Consider the following 18759-nt stretch of genomic DNA (forward strand, 5'->3'; position numbering starts at 1 on the left):
ATGAGGCACACAGGGGGACAGAATGAGGCACAATGGGGGACAAAAGGAGGCACAATGGGGGGCAGAATAAGGTACAAAGGACAGAGAAGGCACAGGAGGACAGAAGGACTATTGACAACCTAGTCATTTAGTCTCAGAACTCCTCAAATGTCACTAATTCATTCCCACAAAGGCAATCTATGTAAAATAAGGGGGAATTATAGATTGCACACTCACCAAAAAGGTTTCACCATATGTAATACAACGGAAAACCAAAAAGAAAAACCTAGCTCATCGTGTCCAATAAAAATTCAGCCTACAGCGTCCGCATAAGGACTGAACTCCCCCATCCAATCAGGAGGCGCAGCCGTTCCCCACTCTATCCACACAGCATAATGCACAGGGCGCCGACCAATAGAAAAGAAGCCAGCAAGGCTATGAGGAGGAATCACCTCCAATAGAAAAAGCTCCGACAACGTCCGATGCAGAGCAAGCAGAGGGACGTGTGATCGGACTGCTCCGCATCACGTGTCCCCACTTTCCAGTGGCGGCGCCAGGGGGGTGCTTTGGGTGCTGAAAAAATTCTCCAAGCACCCCCAAAGCACCCTCCAGCGTGAACTGAATTTCGGCATCTAATAGACGACGTGTCAGTTCACCACAGCAGGAGCCAGTAGCTCCAGCAGGAGCAGAGCAGGGCTAAGGTAAAATGGCGTCCGAAGCCCTGCTCTGGAGACTTCGAGTCCGCAGTGCAGGGCTGCGGGCGCCATCTTCCCGTATCCCTGCTCTCAGCGCGGGAGTTTCAGTTGCTGGCTGCAGAGGATCGTGGGAGCTGTGCGCCCGGACGGAGGCCCGGACAGGAGGTCTGCTGTGCTGTAGGTGAGTAAATGTTTTTTTTTAAATTTATTTATATTAGCAGCCAGGTGTATCGTGTATGTTCTGGCCAGGTCTGCTACATGATTGCATGTATTTTCTGGGCAAATCTGCTGACATGATTGCATGTATTTTCAGGTCAAATCTTCCACAGGATTGCACGTATTTTCAGGTCAAATCTTCCACATGATTGCACGTATTTTCTGGTCAAATCTTCCACATGATTGCATGCATTTTCTGGTCAAATCTGCCACATGATTCCACGTATTTTCTGGGCAAATCTGCCGACATGATTGCATGTATTTTCTGGGCAAATCTGCCACATGATTCCACATATTTTCTGGTCAAATCTGCCACATGATTGAACGTATTTTCTGGTCAAATCTGACGACATGATTACACATGTTTTCTGGTCAAATTTGCTGACATGATTGAACGTATTTTCTGGGCAAATATGTTCACATTATGTGTATTTTATTGAGAAAACCTGCACAATTATGTGAATATTCGGGGGAAAGGGTCACCAAAACTTGGGCCCACTGTCTTTGCATTTCACTTTTAAAGGGAACCCAAGGTGAGAATAATATTGAGGCTGCCATATTTATCTCCTTTTAAGCAATACCAGTTGCCTGGCTGCCGTGCTGGTCCTCTGCCTCTAATTCTTTCAACCATAGACCCTGAACAAACATGCAGCAGGTCAGAGGTTTCTGACAATATTGTCAGAACTGACAAGATTAGCTGCATGCTTGTTTCTGGTGTAATTCAGTTCACTACTGCAGTCAACTAGATCAGCAGGGCTGCCAGGTAACTAGTATTGTTTAAAAGGAAATAAATATGGCAGCCTCCATATCACTCTCACCCCGGGTTCACTTGCAATTACAGTTAGCTCCGCCCTCATCCGGTTATGGCCACACCCATTTTTGGTTATAACCACACCTGATTTTTGACCTTTAGGTTCTAAAGTGTCAAGTTTGTTTATCCAATAATTCTCCCTTAATGATAAAAAATTCTCCCTATTCTCCCCTCTCCATGGATACGGTGGAGAATAGGGAGAAACTTTTATCATTAAGGGAGAATTACTGGATAAACAAACTTGACAGTTAGAACCTGAAGGTCTTAATAGGGATTATGATCTAACAACTTTAATTTGAAGACTCAGTAAAACTCCATAGTGATGTTGCTTTCTCTTTTCCACAGGGATGATTTTTGATATGGGAGGCATGTGACTGGTAAAGAATTGCCTTTTGGCTTATTTGAGGCTTTGTGACAAATATCTTGTCACTGCGACTTTAGATCTTGCCACTCATATGTCTCCTGTCAATGTATGGCTAAGGGATAGAGGTGCAGTCCGTAGGGATGATCGGAAACAGCAAATTCCGTTCCGCCGGAAATCACGGATTCCGTCAGTGTTAAATTCCGTCGCTATGAAAATTCCGCCGGATTTATACTAAATTCCGCGGAATTCCGGATTCCGTCGGAAAAATCTCTCTCTCTCTCTCTCTCTCTCTCTCTCTTCCTCCTCCTCCGGTCGGAACCGGAATTGACCTAATTCCGTCCGGAATCGCAGAATTCAGAATTCTGCGGAATCCAGCGAGCATCCCTAGCAGTCCGTTTCTCGCAGAAGCACATGACTAATTTGCATATGCGGTGTTTATTTTTATTTCTGCCGTATGATTTCGCTTACTGGGACACATGGGGCCTGATTCACAAAGCGGTGCTAACAGTTAGCACGCTGGTGAAAAGCCCTTTATCACGCCTAAACTCAGTTTAGGCATGATAAGTTTAGGTGTGATAAGTTTAGGCGTGATAAGTTTAAGCACCAGTGCACAGCTGATCAAAAGTTTTGCGCTAGCAAAGTCTAGTGCACTTCGCATAGAGTTTAATGGCGCTGCTTTGCGTGCGGGAATTTGCACGCGATCTAAACTTATCTAAACGTATCATGCCTAAACTTATCATGCCTAAACTGGCTTTTCACCAGCGTGGTGCAATGGTTATCCCGCCTAAAGTCTCTAACTGGGTTAGCACCACTTTGTGAATCGAGCCCATGGTGTTCCACCACGTGTCCGTGTTGTTTTTTCTATACAGACCGCTATGCCCTTCCGCCCTGGTTTGGATGATAATGTGGGCTATGCCTTGATTGGATGGCGGGAGCACGTGACACGGAGAGGTCCAATCACGTGACTCCCGCCTCACCACCCAGCGGCAAGCATTGGCTGAGGTTTTTCAGTGGACTGTGTAGGTGGCTATGCGATTGGACAGTGGGGACACGTGATGTGGAGAAGTCCGATCACGCGTCCCTCTGCTTGCTGTGCGGCGGACGTTGTCGGCGCTTTTTCTATTGGCGGTGATTCCTCCTCATAACCTTGCGGGCTCCTTTTCTATTGGTCAGCGCCCTGTGCATTATGCTGTGTGGATAGTGTGGGGAACGGCTGCGCCCAGGGCGCCTCTAGGCATAGGCAGTACAGGCCATTGCCTGGAGTGCCATTGGTCCTGGGGGGTGCCATCTTGCTGGATTAAGCCCCGCCTCCAAATTAAGCCCTACCCTGGTATAAGCTCCACCCCGTGAGTGTTCTATTACTTGCTTCTGCTGCATCTATTTAGCGCAAGTTGCAGGCAGCTTCTTTCTTCTTTGTGCCTTTTTCTGTCCCTTTTCTGCCTCCTGTCTCCTTGTGCCTCTGTCAGTCCCTTGTGCCATGTCTGATCCCGTCTGTCCTTCTGTCTCCCTTTGTGCCTCCTTCTGTCCCTATTTGCCTCCTTATGTCCCCTTTGCCTTTATTTGTCCCCTGGTGCTACCTCTGCCCCGTTTCCTCCTTCACTCCCAATCTGCCTCCTTCTGTCCTCCTGTGCCTCCCTTTGTCTCTTCAGTCCCCATGTGCCACTTCTGTCCCCTGCGCCTTCCTCTGTCCTCGCTTCTGTCCCCCTCTGGCTTCTTCTGTCTCCCTGTGCCTCCTTACATCCTCCTCTGCCATCTTCTGTCCCCCTTTTGTGTCTCCTTCTGTCCCCCTTTGTGCCTCCTATTGTCTCCCTGTGCTTCCTTCTGCCCCCATTTGTGCTCTTGTCTGTCCCCCATTGTGCCTCCTTTTGTCCCCTGTGTGCCACCTTCAATCCCCCTGTGTCTCCTTCTTTCCTCCTGTGCCTCCTTTTGTCCCCCTTTGTGTCTCAATCTGTCCCCATTGTGCCGCCTCCTTCCCCACTTTGTGTCTCCTTCTCCCCCACTTTGTGCCTCCTTCTGTCCCCGTGTGCCTCCTGTCAGCTTTTGTGCCTCCTTCTGGCCCTCATGCCTTCTTCTGTCCTACTGTACCTCTTTCTGCCACTCTGTGTACCTCCTTCTGTCCTCCTGTGCCTTCTCTGTCCTTTGTACCTTATTCTGCCCCCAATTGTGCCTCCTTTTGTCCCCCATTGTGCCTCACTCTGTCCCCCTGTGTGCCTCATTCTGTCCTCCTTTGTGACTTCTTCTTACCCTTGTGCCTCCATATGCTCCCCCCCCCCCTCCCATGTGCCTTCTTCCTTACATGTATTTTCTTACTTACATGTATTTTCTGGTGAAATGCTGCCGCAATTAGTAATTTCTGGTGAAACAATGCCGCATTACAATTATTTCCCGGTGAAATACTGCCGCATTAAGATTATTTTTATGGTGGGGGCGCCATGGGGTCGGGGGTGCCACAGATTTTCTCGCTGGCTAGAGGCGCCCCTGGCTGCGCCTCCTGATTGGATGGGGGAATTCAGTCCTTATGCGGACGCTGTAGGCTGAATTTTTATTGGACACAATGAGCTAGGTTTTACTTTTTGGTTTTCCCGTTGTATTTCATGTGGTGAAACCTTTTTTGGCGAGTGTGCAATCTATAATTCCCCCTTATTTTACATAGATTGCCTTTGAATGAATTAATAACATTTGTGGAGTTCTGAGACTTAATGACTAGGTGGTCAATAGTGATTGGTGGATGACACTATATGAATATGTATATATGTAAATGATTAGTTCCCTATGTGGTCCTCCTTGAAGCTTTATAAGTGTTCTGTGTTGGTTTGCTCTTCAATGTGGGTCTGTCATGATTTGAGAAAGGACTGAGACAGCCCGAAACGCCTGTGCGTCATCTTACAGATACCTACATATGACTTTTATGATGATGTAACCTTTTTAAAAAAACGAAACTTAATAAAGAATTTTAGATGGTGCGAATCTTAAGGAGTTAAATTGCAGTGTCTTGAGACTCCAGAGACGATTCCAGCACATCTAGTGGAAACCATTAGTGCAGTGACGATTGTGGAAAATAACTGTCACTTACAATAGGCAGTAGAAATCTGACCAAACCGACGAGTTTTGGACTAGCCGATCTCCTTATGGGTGATTCTCTGGGTTTTCTTTGTTTTCAAATGGCAGTTACTCCGTCCAACTGCCAAAGAAGTGTGAAGGGAGGCTGGCCAGCGTCTTTGTATAAATCCTTTTCAAGCAGTGTCTTTCTAAAGAACAAAGGTCATGCTGAGAATCCCCCATGAAGAGATGGACTAGTCAGATTTCTACAAACTACTGTAAGTGTTGCAAGTGATTTATGGCTCATATTACTCTGGAAAAAAATGTACTTCCTATTTGTATGTGTTTACATGTATTTAAAATGTTATAATTTTTCGTGATAGCGCCGTTCCTTTAAAGGGAACCAGAGAGGAATGGTTTATTAAAATAGAAAAGGATTTCATACATACCTGGGGCTTCTTCCAGCCCCATAAGCCTGGATCGCTCCCACGCTGCCATCCTCCGCTTCCTGGAACCGCCGATACCGGGCCGTCCCTTCCGGCGGACATGGCCAATTGTCCGCATCACAGGGGCTCCCTCCAGTAGGCAGTCTCATGCGTACATATATAGAGGGAGCTCCGTGTGATGCGGAGAATCGTCCGCGTCCGCCGGCCGACTGGCCGACTCGCGGCAATGACGGGACCCGGTACCGGCGGCTCCAGGCAGCAGAGAAAGGCGGCGTGGGAGCGATCCGTGCGTATGGGGCTGGAGGAAGCCCCAGGTATGTATAAAACCTTTTCTTGATCCTCTCTGGTTCCCTTTAATACAATTTAGCATGTATGATCAGGAGTAGAGATGGTCTTTGATATGCTAATTATGTGGGCTTGCATGCTGCATATCATTTCCATACATTCTATCAGAATTATTTGCATCTCATTGACCAAATCTACTCAGGAGTAGGGAATCAGGATGGTTGGAAATGCTCACTTCAGATTCTGCAGAAATTCCGATTTCTGTCAATGACAATTTCTGATTTTCTGTTTTTCCGATGCCAGATTTTCAGTTTTTGACGATTTTCGAGTATTTTATAAATCATCAGAGAAGGAAAGAAGTGAAGCCGGCACCAACAATAGCTCTTTTACGTTTTATTACAGACTGTCACAGGGTACACATAGTACAAACGACGTTTCGGAGCGATGGACTTGCTCCTTTATCAAGCCATGAACGTTTGTACTATGTGTAACGGATATCGGAAAAAAACAAAAAATCAGTCATGTGATTATTCTAAAATAACCTAAGTGATCTGATTTTTGCTGAAAAAATCTGCATTCTCTGATTGGTGAAATGTTTCTGAGTTCTTTGACTGGGCTAAAATTGCCAAGTTGTGGTTAAACGGATTTTCCGATTTCTGTTTTCAGAATTCCGATCGGAAATGCGGAAATTTCAATTCTGTGGAATCTGAATGAGCTTCTCCACTCAGGAGATTACAATTCCAGCCAAATCTTTTATTTTGGGTCACACAGGACAGCAAGAAATAAATAAATTCCACTAGAGAGACAGAGACATACACAGCAATAAATATGATTTTAATTTCCAGAGTAAAGGTGGCCACTAATGATACTATTTGCTGAACGATCGATCACGGCCGAATCTTCATGTGAATGATCATAAATGATCGCTTGGGACCACTAATGGACAAAAATGTCCTAATAAATGCAATCAGATTAATGAAATCAATCCAAATTTCGGTTCAAACCCATCCATCTGATCGGATTGGTTAGGAGATTTTTGTCCATTAGTGGTCCCAAAGGATCATTTATGATCTTTCATACGAAGAACCATTCGTAATCGATCGTTCAGCAAATTGTATCATTAGTGGCCACCTTAAAGAGACACTGAAGCGAAAAAAAATTATGATATAATGAATTGGTTGTGTAGTACAGATAATTACTAGAACATTAGTAGCAAAGAAAATATTCTCATATTTTTATTTTCAGTTATATAGTTTTTTTTTTATAACATTGCATCAATCTCTAATATTTGCAGTTTACACACTACTCAGCATTCTAAATGATTTTACAGAGCAGGCCAGTGAACTTTTGAACTGTCCCCTGGAGAGAAAAAGAAAATAAAGTGACTGATAGTTGAGATAACAAGCTTCAGAAGACAGAGCTCACTGCAACTTTGAAAGTTGTGGAGCTCAATGGCTCTTTTGCATAGATAACAACTGGAGTTTCTTAACTCTTCCTGTACTAGAAACAATATTAGACTTATGTCTCTGCTCCTAATGTTTTATTTGTTAGCTGTACTACACATACAAATCATTATATCATAATTTGTTTCGCTTTGGTGTCTCTTTAAGGCAGATTGAAATTCTTGATGGTGTCCCTGTTAGGGAAATCTCACTCACATGAATTTAAAGTTGCATTGTTCGGCCACCACCAATAGTACAGAACCAACGCGATGATTTCTGTCAAGATTAAAAAGTTCAAAATATAAAAAAAGAGCTTTATTTTCAGAAATTAATATGGTTTATTCAAATCTGAATATTAAATATTGCATAAAATTGCATACACCACCTTAAAACTCAAATTACCAGTAGTGACCTGACCACCACTTCAACAGGACAGAGATCTCACAACACCTACGGCCAGGTTCACAGTGTGATGTTATGGTCATGCATTATAAACATATATATCTCAGAACAGAGCAATACAATGAAAAACCTATGCGCCATTCAGAGTGCACATGTTGCGTTGAGGTATGACATGGTGTGTTAGGCTAAAATAGTGCAGCAGTGCGTTAAATCTATCAATTGCAGCAGGCGTTACAATGTTTGCATATGTGCACTAATGCCTGCAGCAGGTGCCGAATTAAAAATATATTCAGTAATGAACGACAGCGCTCCTCTTCTAAGAATCTTTGGATCTGCAAAATTCAAAGATACTGCACATAGTGCATTACTGCAAGATAAGCAATTGAACAAGCACCCCAGGTGGTAGGTAATGCACGCGTGATTCACACAGTGGTCTTGATTCACGAAACAGTGCTAACTGTTAGCACGGCTGTTAGCACTGCTTTTCGCGCAAAAATGCGTGTTTTTGCGGGAAACCGTATTTTGCGCGCAAAAATTCTCATTTGCATTTTTCACGCGAAATCGCAACGCTAGCGATAACCGTTATCACGTGAAATTTCGCGAAGCACTTTTCACAGCGTGCTAACAGTTAGCACCGTTTTGTGAATCAAGCCCAGTGTATCCACACAGCAGACTCTCCCGCAATATTAACCGCTCACCAGATCATATCCACCTCAGATCCAGGTGGGTCTATCGTATGATGTCAAAATAACCAGGCATCAGCAGCTTTCCATCACAAGTAGTCAAAAGGTTTTAATCCAGTATCCATGTAAAATAGAACAATAAAATCGCTCATAGCGCAACTCTATAAAATCAACAATAGTCAGCCTGCGCCATCCAGCACACTTACGTAATCACTGTGGTAAAAGCGCCTATCGGGCTGATAAGCCCAGCGGTTTCACTCCCTCTGGTGGTGTCGGCGTCCCGTTCCTCCACCGTGGCATGTCCGCTAATAGATTAGATGATCCCGACCGGCAAGCACTTCCGCAACCTGATGAGTCCGCACGGATGAAATGCGTAGGGCGGAGCCAGGTGTGTCTGACGTCACTGGTTGTAGAAGTGCTTGCTGGCCGGTCAGGATCATCTAATCTAACAGCGGACAGTGGACACACCGCGGTGGAGGAACGGGACGCCAACACCACCAGAGGGAGTGAAACCGCTGGGCTTATTAGCCCGATTTACCACAGTGATTATGTAAGTGCGCTGGATGGGTGAGCGGTTAATATTGCTGTGTGAATCATGCGTGCATCACCTACCACCTGGGGTGCTTGTTCAATTGCTTATCCTGCAGTAATGCACTATGTGTTTGAATTTTGCAGATCCAAAGATTCTTAGAAGAGGAGCGCTGTCATTCATTACTGTATGTGTGACCCCCTTTTTTGGACTTGTGATAGTGAAAACTCTGAATAATCTGTGATTAGTTTTTATTGCTGCGTCTCATTTGCTGCTCTAAAGACTGACGTTTTTTTTTTAGTAAAGACACAAAACTCCATGGAGGTGGAATTTGATTGGTCCAATTTATTTAAGCTGCATAAATCTACAGAATCTACAGAATCTGCATACATCTACAGAATTTTCATAATCCTACATCAACTTGGAATTAATTGGATCTCATTGACCATCCCTAAATAAGGGCCCTTTCACACTAGAGGGCTTTTAACGCCACGGCCATAGTTGGTGTTTTCCAAAGTAAAATGAACGTCCATAGACTTTCATTTTACCTTTCACACTTAATGCTGCGTTTTGGAGCGTTGAGTTTTGAAACTCCCAGGAGCTTTTTTAGGGCTGACCGCGGCGTTTTTCATTACAATTGATAGTAATGTGTTGGCGTTAAAACGCCTTCAAAACGCCTGCAGCCAAAACGCATGGTTTTAGCCTTTTACCGCTGCCTGTAGTGTGAAAGAGCCTACTGGCATACATACAAGCATATAAAGTACATACCTAAGCACTCGTTTAGCTGGTTTAGCTCCATGTTTCTATATCTGTAAAGAAAGGATCATCTTAGTTACCATCATATTTTGGTACAGAAATGTTGAACACAGTGCATCCTTACAGACATTACGCTGCCTTCGCACCACAATCTTAAGAACACAGCAGAACAGAATATGGTCCTTTTTGGAAAACCACTGTGCAACACAAACTGCAATCAAACCTTGAGGTTGAGAGTTATAGACCTGAGGAAGGTCCTGCATGGTCCGTAACATGTAGTGTCTGTTCCACAATTCAAGCATTCGTTTGTAGCCAGTGGTGTGCCGCCTCTTTCTTTAAATATTGGTTGTTCCAGGACCGTCAGCACAATCCGCTCGAAGCCCGACCCCGGCATATCACCAATACTGTGGTTCTGGGGGCTGTTACTGTGGAGTTTTGTATATTTATACAGTATACTTGAGACTGAGAGTTTCTGTAGGGCTGATTCACAAAACTTATCTCACAAATTTACTCCTTATACAGTACATATTTTTCACCTAATGTATAAAATATCTCCTCTGCACTTTCCATGCAAAATCAATTACTCAAAATAAGTTGTTCCTGAGTAACTTTCACATGTCTTTTCCTCTTACATTTTTTTTTTGTGATAATTGTAATCAGCTAATTACAAACATGCAAAATTTTGCATACATTTTCACAATCATGCCAGTCTGTAATTGCGATTTGTAAATTCAATAGATTTTTTTGTAATCATTCATAATTTCTGTGTAATTTTCACATAATTTTTGCGTAATTTCATGCAGACTTTAGCAGGGAATAGCAAAGCCCCAATACATGCTACACATGTTACGGGTACAAGAAAAAAAAAGAAGACTTTTTCAAAAAAAACCTTGTAGTTTTTGAGAAAATTGAAATTAAATATACAAAGACAAAAAATGTTTTTTAAAGAAAAATGACAGTTCAAAAACCATTTTTCTTTTGCATATTTAAAATCAATTTTCTCAAAAACTATAAGGTTTTTTTGCCTTGTGCCCGCTATTCTCCTTAAAGAATACCAGATGTGAATAAAGGTAGAGAAACAGGGCTAAAGGGGGGTGCAGGCATACAGTGTGCGCCAGTGTCCGGGAGCGCACTGCGCATGTGTATGACATCATGAGCGCGAGGTAATGACGTCACATGCATGCTTGCACAGTGCACTCCTGGCAAGCGCTTGTGCAATAAGCCTGACTCTGACGACATGGAAGAGGATCCCGGGGGTCTTTTAGGTATGATGGGGGCCAGAGAGGAGAACAGGGGGAGCGGTGGGCATCAGGGCAGGTGACAGTATATTATTATTATTATTATTTAGTATTTATATAGCGCTTACATCTTCTGCAGCGCTGTACAGAGTATATTGTCTTGTCACTTAACTGTCCCTCTGAAGAGCTCACAATCTAATCCCTACCATAGTCCTATGTCTTTGTATGTATTGTGTAGTGTATGTATTGTAGTCTAGGGTAAATTTAGGGGGAAGTCAATTAACTTATCTGTATGTTTTTGGGATGTGGGAGGAAACCGGAGTACCCGGAGGAAACCCACACAGACACGGGGAGAACATACAAACTCCTTGCAGATGTTGACCTGGCTGGGATTCGAACCGGGGACCCACCACTGCAAGGTGAGAGCGCTAGCCACTACGCCACCATGCTGCCACCGTGCAGTATATGCCTGATCCCACCGTTTCTCTAGCTTTATTCGCATCTGGCATTTTTTAACATATGTAGCAAGTTTGGTGGCAATTGCATGTATGGGGACTTTGCTATTAAAAGCTAAAGTTGGCACAAAATTGTGCAAAAAAAATTACGAATGATCACAATTACAGACAAAAATTAATTATGACTTTCCCCGAAATTTTGCATTAAGATTTTGCATGCTGCTTGCTGGAACCCTCTTTTTTTTTTGCAGCTGCACTCTCATTCTTGTACAAGCGCAGCTACACTGCTTACGCGTAACTAAAGCGAACATCTGCGCAATAGCACAAAGCTGCTTGTACTTTGCGCAGCTGTGAGAACTTATTCAACAAGGTTTATAGAATTTGTTCATACAGACCCAACATTGGACCAGCAAGGTCAAGAGGATGGGGGAAGCCTCTGGACTATCCCTTTAATATTGTTAATATCTTACTTGACCCTTTTTTCACCACAGGTACATTTAATAAGTTTTGTAAATCTACCACCCTATATTATGGACTGTATTTGCTGCCAGCTGGCTATTCATAGGAAAACATGCATTTTGCCTCTATATACTGTAAGTGCCACTGTGAATAAAGGTAACAATGTAACCTGATTTATCCATTAGCACTCGGCCCCAGCTGAGGGGAAACCACCGGACACCTCTCAGACTCTTTACCCTTTGTACTATATCACTCTACTTTTAAGTACCACCTGTTTAAATAGGGCCTCCCAAAATAACAAACAAAACAAAATATAAAGCAAATATTCAAAAAGGGTTAGAAAAATAAAAATAAGGAAAATAAAGCACAAAAGTGACCAATGCACCCAGCTATACCACCAATATCACCCTCCTACAGTATAACTCTCTTTATATGCACTTTAAACTTTTAGGCTGAATAAGCTCTAATTTTGTGACGTTGCAAAACCAATCCAACTTGGTTGACTCTGTATCTTTGTCAGGCGTCACTTCACCTTTCACTGCAGTTCACTTTAGCAACAATAGATGCAATGAAACGCCTCCTTCACTTATCTTCTTTAATGCTGACAAGTTGCAGACTCAATTATCTCTCACTGTCAGGTTCTCTTTATTCTCATGGCCTTTGTTATCTTTTCTCTTCTCTGAGAACGTGCACTTAGTAACACACATAAATCACCCTTTGGTTTACTTCTAATATAGTAACACTTCCGAACACCAGCTGAAGAGCACATGAACTTTAAACTCTTGACTGGAAACGGGCTGACAGTAACAATGTCTTTAAATCAGGATTACGGCGAGCAGTTGGCTGTGTCAGCTCTGTGGGGAACTTAATGGAGGCTGATAATGTCTTTGATGACAGCAAGGCCTACACACTTAATATACTTCATATAGTCAGCAGCAGATTCCTTTACTTTAGCTGGCAGCTCTATCTTGAACAACTGAATTATCATCACAATGTCTCTGCATCTTTAAAACTTTCTCACACAGACAGTCTCTAGTAACACCACTTTGATCAGCATATGCCTCTTCAGTACTCTGGGTTGCTATCTCTCTATCTCAGCAAACCTCCACTGAACACTGGCCTCTATCTGAACACACACTGTGGCTTGTAATTGGCTCTAAGGCCTATACTCATCTGGGTTTCCAGAGTCTCTTTCTTTCCGGGATAGCTCGGATTTAGTCTGTACATGCTGCCTCTTGCCTCCGGTCACCGTCGGGCCTGGCTGCCGCTGTCCTCCTCACTCTGCTGTAGCCTCTGTAGTGCCGCCGGGTCCCCTCAACCTCGTGGGGTGACTGCTTCGCCCGTTCTTCCCTTTGCCTCCTCTCCCGCTCTCTCAGCGCGCCTCTCTGACTCACACTCTGGCGCGCTCTAAACTGGCTACACCCAGTTCCCTCCAGCTAGGTCTCGCGTGCTCTGCCCCTCCACGCCTGCGCTGTAGTTTTTTTTGACACGCCGCGCGGGGCTTCTGGAAAGTCCCACTGCTCTGTGGACAGGGTCGCCTAGCAACCAGTCTGATGCGACCGTCTCAGCGATTCAGTTCCTCTCTCATGCGCCGTTTTAGTTCCACAAGCTAACATCCAAGGTGAAATTTAGCCTTAAATCTTAGTCACCACACACATAGAAAAGCATTAGCAAAATCTTGTGACCCTCTTTTAGAGGGTTACAACAATTATACCATGGCTTAAAGAGTAACTGTCAGGCTGCAAAAGCTAATTTAAACCTCTATTCTCCTGTGTTAAACAGTTTAGAAGGAAGCCAAAAAGGCAATACTGCAGTTAAAAATCCCTCTGACTTTAGATGTTTGCTGACAGCAAGGCTCCGTATTCCCAGGCTCCTCAGGAGGACGCAAGCCGAATAACAGATACTGCAAAGCATTCTGGGGCCCTCCCCTGGCTGCTAGTGAGGCTCAAGTTTCAACAGCATGTAACAGTCTAGCTCACAGCACTAATAAATCTCGGGCAGAGTACACTGCAGGAGTCCGCTATTGTTCCTAGCCACATGGCTAATTAATATTCACTGCACAGTAGTGTTATTCATTACCAGCGTTTGTGAGAGTGGAATCATCAGGAAGCAGGCAGGACATGACGACACATTTGGCTTCATAGGAGACAGACAAACATGGAACCTGCCATGAGCTGTCAGGAGCATCATTCTCTGCAAATACTATATAAAAATTATGTGAAGTACAAACATGGACAGTGAAATGCATATGTAATGTAAGTACAGCCAATCTTTAGCTACTGATATATGTGTTTATTTTCCCTGAGACCTTATACCTAACAGCTCCTCTTTAAAGAGGAACTTTAGCAAAAAGGGGAAAAAAATCAATACATTGCAAAGTGAGAAGTTAAACAATAGTAGAGAGAACAAGAAATTTGATTGATATTCACCATGTAATTTGTTCATGTTATTTGATCCACAATCGGTTGCATGTCATCATCTTTACTACTGACAGACATAAAAAAAATAGACAGCACCAACTGCCATTATTTATAACCACACCCACCAACATTGCGATAGGCTAAAGGTTTTTTTATATATACACATGCACAGAGGGAGATGCTGGTTGCTTGGCAGTTGGAAAAAGCTGTTATTTCCCACAATGCAACAAGATTCACAGACAGGAAACTGTCAGGACCTAGGTCCTGACATCACATTGTGGGAGGGGTTTCACCACAATATCAGCCATACAGAGCCCCCTCATGATCTGTTTGAGAAAAGGAAAAGATTTCTCATGGGAAAGAGGGTTTCAGCTACTGATTGGGATGAAGTTCAATCCTTGGTTACAGTTCCTCTTTAAAACACATGAAGTACAGCAATCAGTAAATGGATGATAAGCTTTTTCTGTAATACAATATACAATAGTGTTGTTACTTTTTTGTGCAAGTAATGCAGCATATGCATTGGTGTAAAAACAAAAATATAATTTATAAAAGACTTTTGCTCACGCTTAACTACAGGCAAGACTTAAAGAGAACCGAAACTGAGAAGGATATGGATTTTTTTCTTTTAAAATAATACCAGTTGCCTGACTTTCCTGCTGATCCTGTGTTTCTAATACTTTCAGCCACAACCCCTTAACAAGCATGCAGATCAGGTGCTCTGACTGAAGTCAGACTAGATTAGCTGCATGCTTGTTTCAGGTGTGTGATTCTGCCTCTACTGAAGCTAAAGAGATCTGCTGGACTGACAGGCAACTGGTATTGTTTAAAAGGAAACATCCATATCCCTCTCAGTTTATGTTTCCTTTAAGAATGATTCACCTTCATAGACTTAAAGCTAAGCTGAGACGGGGGAGGGGGGAAGGTTTAAGATAATTCATACTTACAAGGGCTCCAGCCCCACGACCACTGTTTCCTCCATTGCCGTCCTCCTGTGTACCTCCGTTCACTTGCCATCGGGGTCTTCTGGGCATGCGTGACCTGACCAGGGCCGATAGCAGGCGAATGGAGGCACCCAGGGGGATGGCGAGGGAGGCAACAGTGGTCATGGGGCAGGAGGAAGCCACAGGTAAGTATAAAGTCTTTTACCCCCCTCGTCTCAGAGACTTGTTGCAGCTCTAGCTGAACCTCAGAATTTCCCAATGGCAAGTAAGAGAACTAGTAAGATTGACACTGACCTCACTCAGGAAGCTTCTATGAGATGTAGCTTAGGATCAAATAACTTTTTTGAACTGAATTACATTTTAGTGAACTGAAACTAAAACAGGATATCATGAAATAAGTGTGGTAATAAGTGTAGTAAAAAAAAGTACATGAAAGCATACACTGAAAATTAACTGCAAGTCATTTTACAAGGACCTTTTTCCACATTTGGAGTAAATACATGTGCAGATGTCTGCATAATGATCCAATTCACTTTTTCTCCCAAACATTTTTTTCTAGGAGATAATTTTTCATTTTCTGTTTAAAATAAATTAACTTTTGCAGTCCGCGATTGAAAAAGTACCAAAAAGTAGGAGAACAAACTACTACTACTAATCACAATGATTGTAGTGTTTATTTGTTTGCTGGTGGCTTTAAAGGGCATTTTTATTTTATAATGGGAAGATATTAGCAAGGAGAAAACTTAGAAGAAAAAGTGAATATGAACAGGTGCATTGTGTCTGATCTGGTACCCATATTACTGATGTCTATCAACCTGTCATCTCTCATAATTGCAGATGAGTGGTGAAAATTCAAATTAAACCACTTAAAGCGGAATATAACCCTGCATTTCAACTTTGCTCTAAAACATTATTTACAGCATATTATATGCAAAAAGCATTTTTTTTTTACTAGACCAGCATTGGAAGGGTTAAACACAGAGGTTTTAAGTTCCGTGCAGACATTCAGATGGTTACATTCTATTTAGTTAGTGTGTAACTGTTTATCAATAGATACATCTCTTTGGCTGTCCTCCAAGCTCCTTCTCAGTGAGAGAGATGAGTCATAATAAACACATATTTGTAAACAAAAAGTATCTAACTCAAGTTCGGATTCGGTTGCAGAAATCTCTAGGGACTTTAAAGCCCTGTGTAACCCTTCCAATGCTGGTCTAGTAAAAAAAAAATGCTGGTTGCATATAATATACTGTAAATAATGTTTTAGAGCAAAGTTGAAATGCAGGGTTATATTCCGCTTTAAGTACCAGCGGTCTCTGCCCCCTTAAAGAGACACTGAAGTGAAAAAAAATTATGATATCATGTTCTGTATGTGTAGTACAGCTAAGAAATACAACATTAGGAGCAGAGACATAAGTCTAATATTGTTTCCCGTACAGGAAAAGTTAAGAAACTCCAGTTGTTATCTATGCAAAAGAGCCATTGAGCTCCATGACTTTCAAAGTCGCAGAGAGCTGTCTTCTGAAACTTATTATCTCAAGTGTCTAGCACTGTATTGTTTTTTTTCCTGCAGAGAACAGTTAAAAAAATCACTGGCCTGCTCTGTAAAATCATTTAGGATGCTGAGTAGTGTGTAAACTGCAAATATTAGAGAATGATGCAATGTTATAAAAAAAACTATATCATGGAAAATAAAAATATGAGAATATTTTCTTTGCTACTAATGTCTAGTAATTATCCGTACTACACATACAATTCATTATATCATATTTTTTTTTTTTTTGCTTTAGTATCTCTTTAAGGACCAGAGACCACTGGTACAGAAAATACAGAATTCCGACGAATCGTCGCACATACCCGCCGTAACTGCCCCCACGTCGGGAACCTTGGCCACCCACTCTGCCGTCTCTATGATGGCAGAGTTCCTGTGCGCAGGTCAGGAGCCGCTTTCATTGGCTCCTGACTGTGTCTATCAATGTAAGCCAATGGGAGTTGCTTACATCGATAGACACGGGCAGGAGCCAATGAAATCGGCTCCTGACGGGCTAACAGGGCTCTGCAGTCATAGAGACTTGCAGTAAGAGTGAGCTGAGACGGGTGACGGCGGGGAGATAGTGGCAAGATCGGCGGGAGCAACAAAAATGGCGGATGAGTGCAGCAGCAGTGAGTTGAAATCTATATCCTGCCAGCCAGATTAGCCTCAAAACAGGGCGTAGATTTCAATTAGCGTCATCCGAAAGTAGTTAGAGAAAAAATTTACCAAAAGATAGTAGTAGGGGGGAAAAATAAAGCAAGACACTGCAAGGTCATAACTTAAAAAATAGAAGATAGATCAAGAAAATATACCCACTGTGTAATTCGTTCATGTTGTTTGATCCCCTGTGTCCCTGCAGGACAGCATCTTTACAGAACCAACTGCCATTATCTATCTATCTATCTATCTATCTATCTATCTATCTATCTATCTATCTATCTATCTACACAGAGGGAGCAGCTGCATGCTTGGCCACAATGAAATTTCCCACAATGCAACAAGGTTCACAGAAAGGAATCTGTCAGGGCCATGGTCCAGACATTCTATTGTGGGATGGGTTTCAGCACAATATTAGCCATATGGATGTCCCTGATGCACTATTCAAGAAAAGGTAAAGGATGAAGTTTAATCTAGGGTTAAAGTTCCGCTATAACGCAAACCTGAACTAAAAAAGAAACATTAAAATAAACATACACACATCATACTTACCTACTAAGTAGTCTACTCATCAATCTCTTTCTCCTCCCCGTGTCTAGTTTGCCCGCTGTGATCAATTAAATTCTCTGCCCTCCATTTCAAAAATGGTGATGACCCCATAACAGCCTTGGGTCAGCACTCCATTAGCCTGTAATATTACCCACTTGAGCCATAGGGAAACTTACACATTACATTGTACATCAGTTGTCCTTTTAGTTATAATTGCTAGCAACTGATAAAGTGGAAAGGGTCCTAAGGCTTCCAGTTCCCACTAGATCTAGTCAGAACTGGAAGGAATTATTGTTAGAAGAAAATGGTGAACATCTGAGAGGAACTGACAACGAGGTAAGTACTGTATGTAATATTTATTTGTAGGTACGTCATGTGTTTATTTTAAATAATTTTTTGCTCGGTTCAGATCTAATTACGATTATGCGTACATTTTCACATTTATGCCTATACGTAATAATGAATTGATAATTCAATTGACTTGTAGAAACATTCGTAATTACGCATTCATTTATGTGTAATTATGTGCTAACTTTGGCGGTGAATATCAAAGCTCCCATACATGCTATTGCTACCAAAATTGCTACATATATTAAGGAGAATAGTGGGTTCGAGTGTTTTTCCCAAAAAACTTGTAGTTTTTGAGAAAATCAATTTTAAAAATGCACAGAAAAATAGTTTTTAAACTCAAGAAAATAAGTTTAAAATACACTTTTCTTTGTATTTTTAAAATCAATGTTCTCCAAAACTACAAGGTCTTTTTGAAAATGTTTTTTTGTACTTGTACCCACTATCTTCCTTAACATATGTAGCAATAGCATTTATGGGGGCTTTGCTATTCACTGCTATATTCGGCACG

The 18759-nt window shown here is 42.4% G+C and overlaps 1 protein-coding gene across 3 annotated transcripts in view; it reads right to left on the bottom strand.

The window, feature by feature from the left end:
• Positions 1-18040, bottom strand: part of LOC137558046 (transmembrane protein 272-like) — a 55754-nt gene extending 37714 nt beyond the window's left edge. For all 3 annotated transcript variants that reach the window (XM_068271713.1, XM_068271712.1, XM_068271714.1), the window contains exons 1-3: positions 17904-18040; positions 9660-9700; positions 7494-7553 (exon numbers count right to left, since the gene is read on the bottom strand). In XM_068271713.1, coding sequence (XP_068127814.1) covers positions 7494-7553; positions 9660-9700; positions 17904-17923 — 121 coding nt within the window. In that variant the 5' untranslated portion in view covers positions 17924-18040. The remainder of the gene's footprint in view (positions 1-7493; positions 7554-9659; positions 9701-17903) is intronic.
• Positions 18041-18759: the final 719 nt, after the last annotated feature.

The sequence above is a fragment of the Hyperolius riggenbachi genome, chromosome 1 (assembly GCF_040937935.1).
Source record: "Hyperolius riggenbachi isolate aHypRig1 chromosome 1, aHypRig1.pri, whole genome shotgun sequence".
NCBI classification, from domain to species: Eukaryota; Metazoa; Chordata; class Amphibia; order Anura; family Hyperoliidae; genus Hyperolius; species Hyperolius riggenbachi.